The 13,145-nt window shown below is 47.7% G+C and overlaps 2 protein-coding genes across 21 annotated transcripts in view; one reads left to right on the top strand and one right to left on the bottom strand.

The window, feature by feature from the left end:
• Positions 1-3,868, bottom strand: part of KATNIP (katanin interacting protein) — a 230,359-nt gene extending 226,491 nt beyond the window's left edge. For 11 of the 20 annotated variants that reach the window (XM_054533684.2, XM_054533683.2, XM_024233849.3 and 8 more), the window contains exon 1: positions 3,785-3,868. In XM_054533684.2, the coding sequence (XP_054389659.1) occupies positions 3,785-3,791 (7 nt within the window). In that variant the 5' untranslated portion in view covers positions 3,792-3,868. Of the gene's footprint in view, positions 1-308; positions 1,120-3,784 lie in introns of those variants that run through there. The other 9 variants (XM_054533685.2, XM_063717224.1, XM_054533688.2 and 6 more) reach the window with 3 other exon arrangements.
• A 187-nt stretch (positions 3,869-4,055) lies between these two features.
• The window catches only part of GTF3C1 (general transcription factor IIIC subunit 1), an 89,860-nt gene continuing 80,770 nt past the window's right edge, over positions 4,056-13,145 (top strand). The window contains 2 exon segments of the mRNA NM_001131080.1: positions 4,056-4,292; positions 8,434-8,643. Of these exon segments, the coding sequence (NP_001124552.1) occupies positions 4,072-4,292; positions 8,434-8,643 (431 nt within the window). The 5' untranslated portion in view covers positions 4,056-4,071.

The following is a 13,145-nucleotide window of genomic DNA, read 5'->3' as shown; positions in this document are numbered from 1 at the left end:
AGACAAGGTCTTTTTGCCCAGGCTGGAGTGCAGTGGCACAATCATGGCTCACTGTAGCCTCAACCTCCTGGGCTCAAGTGATCCTGAGTGGCTGGGACTACAGGCACAAGCCACTATACCTGGCTTATTTTTTACTTTTTCACAGAGATGGGGTCTCACTAAGTTGCCCAGGCTGGTCTTGACCTCCTGGGCTCAAGTGATCCTCACACCTCAGTCTCCTTAGTAGCTAGAACCACAGGTGCATGCCATGCCTGACTATTATTTATTTATTTATTTATTTATTTTATTTAGTAGAGATGGAGTCTCACTATGTTGACGAAGCTGGTCTTGAATTTCTGGGCTGAAGAGATCCTCTTGTCTTGGCCTCCCAAGGTGTTGGGACTATAGGTGTGAGCCACTGAACCCAACCATCAGGACATTCTTAAATAAAAATAATTGTTTGTTTGTTTTAAATGTGAGTACATGGCAGTAAAGAATATAATAGACAAATTATGGTTACTCAGTCTTGGGAATTTGGCAGAAATTTTCTCAAATACGAAATAAGTGAGTCTGTCACTTCAAGGAAACAGCTGACAATATTTGCTGCCAATGTTAAAATTCAAGCTGTCAAGTGAAAACAAGTTGAAAACTTGTTTCCATTACCTTGAGTTTGATAGTTTCCTAATACTTAAACTCCTTTTTAAAATGAAATAGGTGGTGATATTAACAAATGTGATTTTTTAAATACTGTATAATGGCATCTGAAAGGTCAACGTTTAGATTTGCATAACTCACTGAACCAACATTTTCTAAACAACCAATGGCTGATGTTATAAAACCATATATGGGTAAAGCAGCCAATGAAAGTGCAAGATAGACCAATGGATTTTAATGTAACACAGTATGAAAGTTCACCTATAAAGCTTCAGATGACACACTGTGACTAACCTTTAAGAAACTGCCACTTGTGGCCTGGCATGGTTCTTCACGCCTGTAATCCCAGCACTTTGGGAGGCCAAGGCGGGAGGATCACCTGAGGTTGGCAGTTTGAGACCAGCCTGACCAACATAGAGAAACCCCATCTCTACTGAAAGTACAAAATTAGCTGAGCGTGGTGGCACATGCCTGTAATCCCAGCTACTTGGGAGGCTGAGGCAGGAGAATCGCTTGAACCCGGGAGGCGGAGGTTGCAGTGAGCCGAGATCAGGCCATTGCACTCCAGCCTGGGCAACAACAGCAAAACTCTGTCTCAAAAAAAAAAACAAAACAAAACTGCCACTTGCAGGCCAGGCATGGTGGCTCACGTCTGTAATCCCAGCACTTTGGGAAGTGGAGGCAGGCTGATCACCTGAGGTCAGGAGTTTGCGACCAGCTGGCCAACATGGGGAAACCCCAGGTCTACTAAAAATAAAAAAAATTAGCTGGGCATGGTGGTTCACACCTGTAATTCCAGCTACTCGGGAGGTTGAGGCAGGAGAATCGCTTGAACCCAGCAGGCAGAGGTTGCAGTGAGCTGAGATCATGCCACTGCACTCCAGCCTGGGCGACAGTGAGACTTTTTCTCAAAAAAAAAAAAGAAACTGCCATTTGCTAAATTTTGTATAGTATGAAAGGAGAGTGTCTACAGTTATCTGAAAAGGCAATTAAAATGTTTCTCTCTGCTCCAATTATATATTTGTATGAGGCCAAATTTTCTTCATACACACCAGCCAAAACAGCATAACAAAACAGTTTGAATCCTGAAGCACAAATGAGAGTAATTTTTTCTATTTCTATTGAATAAACTTGAGAAAACATAAAATAATGCTACTCTTCCTATTAATTTTTTTGAGGCATATGTAACTGTTTTCCATTAAAAATATTATTTATGTTCAGAAGTAACGGGTTTATTGTTGTTGGAGTTTTTTTGAGACAGGGTCTAGCTATGTTGCCCAGGCTGGTCTTGAACTCCTGAGCTCAAGCAATCCACCCACCTCAGCCTCCCAAACTGCTGGGATCACAGGTGTGAGGCACTGCACATGGCCAATTATTATTATTATTATTATTATTGTTATTATTATTATTATTATTATGAGCCACTGCACCTGGCCAATTATTATTATTATTGTTATTATTATTGGTTTTTTTTTGAGACAAGAGTCTCGCCCTGTTGCCCAGGCTGGAGTGCAGTGGCAAGATCTCGGCTTCAAATGATTCTCCTGCCTCAACCTTCCAAGTAGCTGGGATTACAGACACGCGTCACCACATCCGGCTAATTTTTAGTAGAGACAGGATTTCACCATGTTGGACAGGCTGGTCTCGAACTCCTGACCTCAAGTGATCCGCCTGCCTCGGCCTCCCAGAGTGCTAGGATTACAGGCACAAGTCCGTGCCCAGCCCAATTTTTATTATTTTTAAAGGAACTAATTAATGGACATTTTAAGATTTTCTCAGTTTAAATCTTTGATATGGTAAATATCATAAATATACGTAAACAAAGCTCTTTGAGGTAAGAGTATACAGGGGTCCCAAGGCTTAAAAGGTATGAGAACTGACGTTCTATAGCAACATTACATTGACCTTTCCAGAGGGCAAAATGGTAAAGCACATTTTATAGTACCTCTAAAGTACAAAGGGCAAAGATATATTTTAAGCATATGACAGAATGTTCAATTAAAAACATTTTTTCCACACTACATTCAGTGAATATAAAAAGAATGTGGATTCCCCAGGAACAAATTCCCGAGAAGTGAGGGACAGTGCTGTAATTAGAAAAATGATCTGGACTCTAGCCCAGACCCTACCAGTCTCTCTAGACTTTAGTCTTCCCATCTGCAAAGTGAGATATCAGAATAGCCTATTTTCCATTTGCTTCCAATTGTCAATACCATGACTCTAACCAGGGATCCCTAAATGGGGGCCCACAAGCTGTCTCTGGCCTTCAGAGTGACTGGCCATCCCTGTTTTTGAGAAGCACCCCATGAGGACAATCAGCTGGTGCTTGGTGAGCAGGTTTCCTTTCAGGTGAGGAATTGATTTTCAGTTACAGCCTCAATCCGGCTCACTAGACTCTCCTCTGCAGACATCTGCATTTACAACCTCTGGAACAAAGGGACCCTCAAAACCGGTCCAAATCTCAAGCTCCATAATTCAGCTCCAGAGACACGGTGTCTGGGTTTCTCACTCACTCTGCTACATGCTGGTTGTTTGACTTTGGGCAAGTTCCTTAACACCTCTGAGCCTCAGTTTCATCATCTGTAAAATGGAACAACGCTGAACTCAAAAGGCTGGTATGAAGCTTAGCGAGGTGTTGCCCAAGAGTACTTACAGAGTTCTTGGTACTGGAAAGCACTTTGTTAAAGGGAGCTATTATTATTAACGCCAAGGCACAAAAAGGGAGTATTTCCTAAACTCCCTTCACCCCCACACCAATTCCCTTTCCCAGCACCTGACGATTGCACTCCCACGATCAAGCTTATCTTCATATCAACTCCCAAATTCCACAGTTCCACATCCCAACATTCACAAGACCCTCCTCAGACCTCTACTTCTCCTTCCCCACCCTACATCCCTTCACTGAGCTCCCAGCCAGTACCGGTTTCCTTCACGACCACAGCCGGGCAGAATGGCCACAGCACTGACCACTCCCCCAGGCTCTCCTCCGCGTTCTGGACCACTTAAGCCTCCCTATCCCTCATTTCGGAGACCCCCTTGGGTCAGGAAGTGGTGATCCAGGGGTTTATGGCCTAGGATTCTGCCCAAACCGCGCTCGGGAAGGATGGGAGAATAACAGCCCGACCTCCCGGAGGGGCCCACAGACACTCACCGTCCATCCCTAGAGGCGGCGGTTCCGGGAGCTCGAACCGGAAGCGGCCTCTACACTGTTTGCAGTTCCCCTGGTTACTGCGGGGCCCCGGACCAATGACGGTGGAGCGCCACTTACTGAGCCCGCCCCCTGAGAGTGACGTCATGCCGGCGCGCTGGAACTCCTCCTCCGAACCCTGGGTCTGACCCACCTCCCCGGGACACGGATCGTTGTGCGCAGGCGCGCTGGACCAAGGCCCTTGGCGGTGCGTTGCGCATGCGCCCCTGGCGCCGCCGACTGAAGTAGCAATGGACGCGCTGGAGTCGTTGTTGGACGAAGTGGCTCTGGAGGGGCTCGATGGCCTGTGTCTGCCAGCGCTGTGGAGCCGGCTGGAGACGCGAGTGCCGCCCTTCCCGCTGCCTTTGGAACCCTGCACGCAGGAGTTTCTCTGGCGGGCCCTCGCCACGCACCCGGGCATCAGCTTCTATGAGGAGCCTCGGGAGCGACCCGACCTACAGCTCCAGGACCGGTCAGCGGGCGGCCTGGCCTGGCGGGAGGGCGGGCGGGCGCAGGGCCCGGGGGCTGATGGAGCTGGGGACAGGGCGGGGGAATGGAGTGGGGCCGTGCAAGTACCGGAGGCCTGTTGATTGAGTTGGGGCGCGGCGGTAAGGCTAATCTGGGGTCCCTCAGGCCTGGCAGGGCCCTGGAGTCTGATGGAGTTGGCGGGGGGAGGGGGAGAATCTAGTGATGTCCCGTTTTGTCCCTGTGTGTGTTTTGGGGGTAATGGCGAACAGGATTGGGGATATTCTTCAGGCTTAAAAGAATGTTTCCTTTACATTGGAGGATAGGATTGGAGCAGGAAGACACTTTAGAGCCAGACTGGAGACTCTTGAGATCAACAGACCCTCATGATATATTCATTCGGTGCAGATAGCCTAGGGCAACTCGAGATCTGCGTATCAGGACAATTAGCAGTAATGCTAAAAGCTGACATTTATCAGGGACTTTATGGGTGAGGTGCTGTTCTTTTTTTTCTTTTTTGAGATAGAATCTCTCTCTGTGGCCCAGGCTGGAGTGCAGTGGCGCGATCTCGGCTCACTGCAACCACCGTCCGCCTCCCAGGTTCAAGCGATTCTCGTGCCTCAGCCTCCTGAGTAACTGGGATTACAGGCATGTTCCACCACGCCCGGCTAATTTTTGCATTTTTAGTAGATATGGGGTGTCATGATGTTGGCCAGGCTGGTCGCGAACCCCTGACCTCATACAATCCGCACGTCTCGGCCTCCCAAAGTGCTCTGATTACAGGCGTGAGCCACGGCGCCCAGCCACATTGCTGTTCTAAGAACCTATTCTAGAAGCTTAGGAGCGTAAACTCACTTGATCCTCACTTGATTAAACTCCTTTAAACAGGAGATTAAATTCACTTGATCCTCACCTATGAGGTAGGTGCTGTTATCGTCCTCATTTTACAGAGGAAGAAACTGAGTCACAGAGAGGAATTATGTAACCTAAGGTTCTGGGGGCAGTAAGTGACTAAGAATTGATTTGAACCCAGGCTATTTCCAGCGTCTGTGCTCTTAAGCCATATTGTGAGGGTCAGGGGAGGTTCCAAGAGGTAATAATGTCCAAGACAGGCTGGGTGCAGCGGCTCATGCCTGTGATCCCAGTACTTTGGGAAGCTGAGGTGGATGGGTCACAAGGTCAGCAGTTCAAGACCCGCCTGACCAACATGGTGAAACCCCATCTTTACTAAAAATACAAAAATTATCCTGGTGTGGTGGCGCATGCCTGTAATCCCAGCTACTCAGAAGGCTGAGGCAGGAGAATCACTTGAACCTGGGAGGCAGAGGTTGCAGTGAGCTGAGATTGAGCCATTGCACTCCAGCCTGGGTGACAGAGTGAGACTCCGTCTCAAAAATAAAATAATGTTCAAAACAAAACTTAAAGGTTGGATTTAGGCAGCCAGTTGGCAAAGAGGACTGTTGGACAGAGAACAGCAAATGTGAAGTAAGTGGCTGAAGTGTGGAATTGGAGGTAGGGAATGAGGAATAGCTAGGACTGTGCTAAGATCCTTAATACAACATGTTATTTAATTTTTACAGAAACCTTAGGAGATGGGTAATATTCTCCCCGTTTTCCTGAAGAGAAAATCGAGGCCCTGAGGGGTCAAGTGGCATGCTAAAGGTCAACTAGCAAAGGAAGAACCCAGACTTTGAGGAAGGTCTGAGTTCAGAATTTACTCTGCCCTTAGCCAAATTGGACTGGAATCAAGACTTTTAACCTACTTAAAGAGTTTATCAGCCTGTAATCCCAGCACTTTGAGAGGCAGAGGTGGGCGGATCACTTGAGGTCAGGAGTTCAAGACCAGTCCAGCCAACATGGTGAAACCCCATGTCTACTAAAAATACAAAAATTAGCCGGGCGTGGTGGTGGACGCCTGAAATCCCAGCTAGGTGGAGGCTGCAGTGAGATTGTGCCACTGCACTCCAGCCTGGGTGACAGAGGGAGAATCCATCTCAAAAAAAAAGCTTATCCTTTATCAAAAGGACAGTGAGAAGTCACTGAAGAGAGGATCAGACTAGGGGCAAAGAGTGAAGTTGAGAGATTTTTAGTAATCTAGTCATGGTCTGGCTTACCATGGTGGGTGTGGGGATGAAGAGCACAGGCAGTCAAGACATAGTAGGCTGCTGTTTGGGCACCTGAGCGAACCCTGATTCTCATCTCTGAGGCTGGGAACACAGAAGAACAGTGTGGGGGTTGAGTCTGGGGGAGGTGGGGACTTTGCTGAAGAGACATGTGACACATTTAGCTTCAGGTTCTTTTGAGTTGTCCAAGTGAAGAGTCTTAATTAGTAAACATCTGGCTTCGTGGGAGTGAAAGCAGGCCAGAGGGAGGGACTGAGCTAGACATCTGTGAGTCATTCCTAGCAGCTGGTAATTAAAGCGGCTGGCTAAGATCAGCCCTAAGAGAGAGTGTAGTGTGGTTGGAGGTCTTGAGACATAGTCCTGCAGTGCACCTACATTTCAAGGCTGGATGGAGGGTGAAGGACTTTCAAAAGAAGACTGAGGCGGTGTGGCTGGAGAGGTAGAGGACAGTCAGGTCAGAGTGGTGTTCTGGAAGTGTGGGAGGAGACAGGATGATTTAAGAAAGGAGGGTTGGGCTGGGTGTGGTGCCTCACGCCTGTAATCCCAGCACTTTGGGAAGCCAAGGCAGGTGGATCATTTGGCCAACATCGTGAAACTCTCTCTCTACTAAAAATACAAAAATTAGCTGGGTGTGATGGCAGGTGCCTGTGATCCCAGCTACTAGGGAGGCTGAGGCAGGAGAATCGCTTGAACCCAGGAGGCGGAGGTTGCAGTGAGCCGAGATTGTGCCACTGCACTCCAGCCTGGGTGACAAGATCAAAACTCAAGTCTCTTAAAAAAAAGGAATGGAGGGTTAAATAGTACAGATAACACAGAGGGGGCAAGGAAGGAAAGGGCTGAAACATGTACATGGGATTTAGCCGCAATTAGACTACTGTAGGATGTGAGTGAGATTTCAAAATAAAACTTGACAAGCAGCCAGGCAAGGTGGCTCACACCTGTAATCCTAGCACTTTGCAAGGCTGAGGTGGGCAGATTACTTGAGCCCGGTAGTTCAAAACCAATCTGGGCAACATAGGAAAAAAAAATTATATATATATATATGTATGTATTTTTTTTCCAAAAAGAAAGAAAACTTGACAAGCTTGGCTAACTGCATAAAAGAAGCACAAATGAAAAATGTCCCCATGCTGTTGTAAGAGGCACACGGAAGAAAGCGGTAGTAAGAGGGGAAAGAAGGGACTTAATTGGAGCTGGGGAGAGGCAATCATATTTGGAATGGGAGGCATTTAATAGACAAGTGAAGACATTGGATCTGTATTTGGAGAAAAAGGACTGAGGATTCAAAGGTGAGACTTGTTAACATGCAGGCGGTAATGCAAACCATGAAAATGGATTAGGATATTAGAGAGATAACTAAGGAGAGATGGAAAGATGAGATCTTAAAGGGAGGAAAGCTTTGGCCACTTGTGGTGGCTCCCACCTGTAATCTCAGCACTTTGAGAAGCTGAGGCGGGCGGATCACTGAGGTCAGGAGTTCGAGACCAGCCTGACCAACATGGTGAACCCTCATCTCTACTAAAAATACAAAATTAGCTGGGCGTGGTGGCACATGCCTGTAATCCCAGCTCCTTGGGAGGCTGAGGCAGGAGAATTGCTTGAACCCGGGAAGTGGAGGTTGCAGTGAGCCAAGATCATGCCATTGGACTCTAGCCTGGGCAACAAGAGCAAAATTCCATCTCAAAAAAGAGGAGGAAAGCCTTGAATCATTTCGTCCAACTTGGTGGTTTGGAGACTGAGCACCAGATTTGGAGGGAAACAAAAGCCCATAACTTGGCCAGTTAAGGAGGTTTAGGTCCCAGCACCCAGCTTCTGGAATAGTCTGGGGAGTCCTGGAAAGGTCTGCGTTCTGTGGGATAGAAAGGCAGGAACCTGCTTGTCAAGATTATCTGCATTTATAAGGCAGGAAAACTGAGTGATCTCACTTGTCTCTGATCTCTGCTGGAGGTTGTCAAAAGAACACAGCCAAGCACGCATTATATCTGAAGCTGAGTTGGGCTTTGATATTTGTGTTTTTCTCCTTAGGTATGAAGAAATTGATTTGGAAACTGGAATTTTGGAGTCTAGGAGGGACCCGGTGGCTTTGGAGGATGTCTATCCCATTCATATGATCTTAGAGAATAAGGATGGCATCCAGGGCTCATGCCGCTACTTTAAGGAGAGGAAAAACATTACCAATGACATCAGAACCAAGTCCTTGCAGCCTCGCTGTACGATGGTGGAAGCCTTTGACAGGTAACTATTTTGCACCATCAGAAATTCCTGGGAATCTGGCCGGGTACAGTGGCTCACGCCTGTAATCCCAGCACTTTAAGAGGCCGAGGCAGGTGGATCACTTGAGGCCAGGAGTTCAAGACCAGCCTGGCTAACATGGCAAAACTCTGTTTCTACTAAAAATACAAAAATTAGCCAGGTGTGGTGGCACACGCCCATAATCCCAGCTACTGTAGTGGCTGAGGCATGAGAATCACTTGAACCCAGGAAGCGGAGGCAGGCTGCAGTGAGCCGAGGTCATGATACTGCACTTCAGCCTAGGCAACAGAATCAGACCCTGTCTACAAAAAAAAAAAAAAAGGAAAAAAAGAAATTCCTGGGAATCTGAGTGCTTTGAATGTGTAGTCAGAGCACTTGGATCTGGCCTACAACCTTGGAGTCTGTCAGAGTTCACTAGCCCTGCACTAAGCCAGTTCTTGGCCTTCATTTGCCTTCTTCACTGGGGTCAGGGGTCCTGCCTTTCTCTTTCCTTTGTGTTCACAGTCCTCGAACACTTGAATGGTGCCCTTTCTTTCTTCCTAGCTGGGCCCTGTGCTGCCAAGCCGTTCTCTTGTGAATCCTCAGTCAGTATCCCAATTCCCCAGAGTGTCTAATCCAAATGATCATTTTTTTTCAAGCACCTAACTCCATTCCTGCCTTCCTTCCTACTTTATAGGTCAATGTGAACTCTGCTAACTTCCACCTTCTTTCTTGACTTGCAGACTTTTCCACATTTCTTCCCTGTCTACTCTCATCTCAGAGGAGGTGAGAAATGGTGGCCCTGTCTAAGGCTGTGATCTGGATGCATCCCTTCCTCCTCCTCCCCTCCCCCAGCCCAGCTCCCTCTACCCCTGCTCTTTTCCACCTCTCGGTTAGCTCATCTTTCTCCTTGATTTTCTTTTTCTTTTTTTTTTTTGAGACAGAGTCTCACTCTGTTGCCCAGGCTGGAGTGCAGTGGTGTGATCACAGCTTATTGCAGCCTTGACCTCCTGGGCTCAGGTGGTCTTCCCACCTCCCACCTGAGTAGCTGGGACCACAGGCGCATACCACCACACCCAGTTAAGTTTTATTTTTTGTAGAGATGGGGTCTTGCCATGTTGCTCAGGCTGGTCTCAAACTTCTGGGCTCAAGCGATCCTCCTATCCCAGCCTCCTAAATTGCTGGGATTACAAGTGTGAGCCACTGCCCCCTGTCTGTCCTTGATTTCTACTGAAGCTTTCCCTTCAGCACATGAACACAGTTCACCCATCTAACAGCAGAACCTTCTCTTGACCTCAAATCCCTTGTAACTGGCTGTTTCTTTGACTCTGCAGCCATGCTTCTTAGATGAATCAGCCCCATTCACTGTTTCTCCCTCTTCACCTTCCCTTCACTCCTTTGCCCACTGCAGTCCTGATTCCTGACTTTATCACTTCACAATTTTATCCTCTAAGATCCCATGGGGCCATGAACACTGTTAGGACCCTAGTCTCCTTGACCCTGCTACACTGTTAAGGACTCAAAGCTTTTGTGCCAGTGGCTTCCTGCCTTATTTTGTTTTTCTACTTTCCTTGCCATTCCTCACCAGCTTATTTGTGGATTCACCTACTTCCTTCCACCACTTAAATGTTAGCTGGTTGGCTGAACAGTAATCCAAGCACTTTGGGAGGCCAGGGCAGGAGGATCGCTTGAGGCCGGGAGTTAAAGACTAGCCTGGGCAATATAGCAAGACCCCATCACTACAAAAAATTAAAAAACAAAAAACTAGCTGGGCATGGTGGCACACTCTGTAGTCCCAGCTACTTGGGAGACTGAGATGGGGGGATTGCTTGAGCCCAGGAGTTCGAGGCTTCAGTGAGTTATGATTGCACCACCACATTCCAGTCTGGACAATAGAGCGTGACCCGATCTCTTTTTATTTATTTATTTATTTTTGAGACAGAGTCTTGCTTTGTTGCCTAGGCTGGAGTACAGTGGCACGATCTCGGCTTACTGCAACCTCCGCCTCTCAGATTCAAGTGATTCTCCTGCCTCAGCCTCCCGAGTAGCTGGGATTACAGGTGCATGCCACCATGCCCAGCTTATTTTTGTATTTTTAGTAGAGACTTGGTGTCACCATCTTGGCTAGGCCGGTCTCGAACACCTGACCTCAGGTGATCCACCCGCCTTGGCCTCCCAAAGTGCTGGGATTACAGGCGTGAGCCACCATGCCTGGTCGACCCTATCTCTTAAAAAAAAAAAAAAAGAAAGAAAGAAAAACACATTGACTGCTTCTAAAGGCTCTCTGTCTAGTCCCAGATCTCTTTCCCAAGAGGCATATGTGTTATTCCAATAATCTGCCGTGCATACCAGTGTGATCATCACTCTCCTTCAACTCAAACCTGCCTTCTGTTCCTCTCTTAGTGTGTTGTGTGTTGCTAGAACAGAATACCTGAGGCTGGGTAATTTACAAAGAGAAGAGGCTTATTAGTTCACAGTGCTGCAGGCTGGGATGCTCAAGGGCATGGCACTGGCTTCTGGCAAGACTTCCGTGCTGCCTTATAACATGGTGGAAGGTCCAAGGGACAGTGAACATGTGTAGAGGGGCAAAACCCAGAAGACATCCTTGCTTTACATCAACCCACTCTCACCGGAGCTAATCCGTTCCCAAGAGAAGGAGACTCATTTTCTTCTCCAGTTGGCATTAATCTATTTATGAGGGATCCATCCCCCACTACCCAAACACCTTCTACTAGGCCTCACCTCCCAATGCTGCTGCACTGGGGATTAAACTTTTTTTTTTTTTTTTTTTTTTTCTTTTTGAGGCGGGGTTTTGCTTTTGTCGCCCAGGCTGAAGTCCGATGGCACGATCCTGGCTCACTGCAACCTCCGCCTCCCAGGTTAAAGTGATTCTCCTGCCTTAGCCTCCCGAGTAGCTGGGTTTACAGGCACCTGCCACCATGCCCGGCTAATTTTTGTATTTTTAGTAGAGATGGGGTTTCACTGTGTTGGCCAGACTGGTCTTGAACTCCTGACCTCAGGTGATCTGCCTACCTTGGCCTCCCAAACTGCTGGGATTACAGGCATGAGCCACTGCACCCGGCATACTGGTAGTTAAACTTCAACAAGAGTTTTGGTGTGGACAAGCCTCATCCAAACCATAGTACTGCCTTTTCTCGTTCTTTATTCTGGTCAGATGTACTCTCATGCACGTGGCTGTACAAGTCATAAACGTGGGACTCTCCTAGGCCCCAGTGTGATGGGATGTACCCTGACCACACTAGGCAGAGGTTTCAAACTGACCAAATCTGCCCACCGATGAGCTTTGTGTGCCCAGCATGGTATTCTGTTTGGTTTTTAATTTTATTTCATTGCTAATATTTAAAAACCTGGATTTCTAGCTTTTCTTGAAAAGTCACAAGATCTAGCTGCACTGAGACCAATTTTTTATAGGGTGATACAGGCCAGAGTTACCCTCAGCTGGCCATGTACCACCCGGTTCCACACACCGTGAGTTTGTGTTCATGTGTGCTCCCTGCCCTCCTGATCGGGTCCCGGCAGGCTCTATGTGATTGTGCCTCTGCTCACCCAGTGCTCCGACCTCAGTTTCTTCACTCTGCACTGCACTTCAGCCTCAACATGCTAGGCTCCTTTCTGTCTCAAGGCAATCCTTGTGCTGTTCCTTCGCCAAGAATATTCTGTCCACAAATCTTCACATTGCCACATCATTCAGACTTCAACCTGACTCCTCTGGAAGTGTCCTCCATTACCCAGACACCATCATAGTACTCTTTATGGCACCAAAAATGGTTTTAAGTGTTTGTTTATGTCACTGTTTCCTCACTAGATTATACATTGCTCAAAGGCAGGGACTCTATCCTTCTTGTTCACCACTATGTCTCTCAGTTCTATAATAATATGCCTGGCACAAAGCCGGCTTCTAGAAATACATGTTTGAAGTTGTAACCCCTGACCCATGTCATAGAATCTGAACTCCCCAGCACGGCATCAGAGGGCCATTGGGGATGTAGGCGCTGCTGACCTCTCGAACTTTCCTTCCTTCTGCTTTCTAGCTGGCTACCACACTTCAGACTTTGTAGCCGTGCTGCACCTCTTACCTCCAGGAGCAGGCATGCTTCTTCATGCCTCTGTAACCGTGCAGCTTCTGCGTCCTTCCCCTTCATTCTCTCATCCACCCAGCTCACTGCTAATACAAGAGTCACCTCCTTGCCTGGTGCGGTGGCTCATACCTGTAATCCCAGCACTTTGGGAGGCCAAGGGGGGGGTGGATCACTTGAGGCCAGGAGTTCAAGACCAGCCTGGCCAAGATGGCAAAACCCCATCTCTACTAAAAATACAAAAATTAGCCTGGCATGGTGGCAAGTGTCTGTAATCCCAGCTACTTGGGAGGCTGAGGCAGGAGAATCACTTGAGCTCCAGAGGCAGAGGTTGCAGTGAGCTGAGATCGCGTCACTGTACTCCAGCCTGGGCAACAGGAAACTTTGTCTCAAAAAAAAAAAAAAGAG

Source organism: Pongo abelii, chromosome 18 (assembly GCF_028885655.2).
Source record: "Pongo abelii isolate AG06213 chromosome 18, NHGRI_mPonAbe1-v2.0_pri, whole genome shotgun sequence".
NCBI classification, from domain to species: domain Eukaryota; kingdom Metazoa; phylum Chordata; class Mammalia; order Primates; family Hominidae; genus Pongo; species Pongo abelii.
The sequence above is the reverse complement of the archived record's forward strand: the minus strand, read 5'-3'. Positions and strand labels throughout refer to the sequence as shown.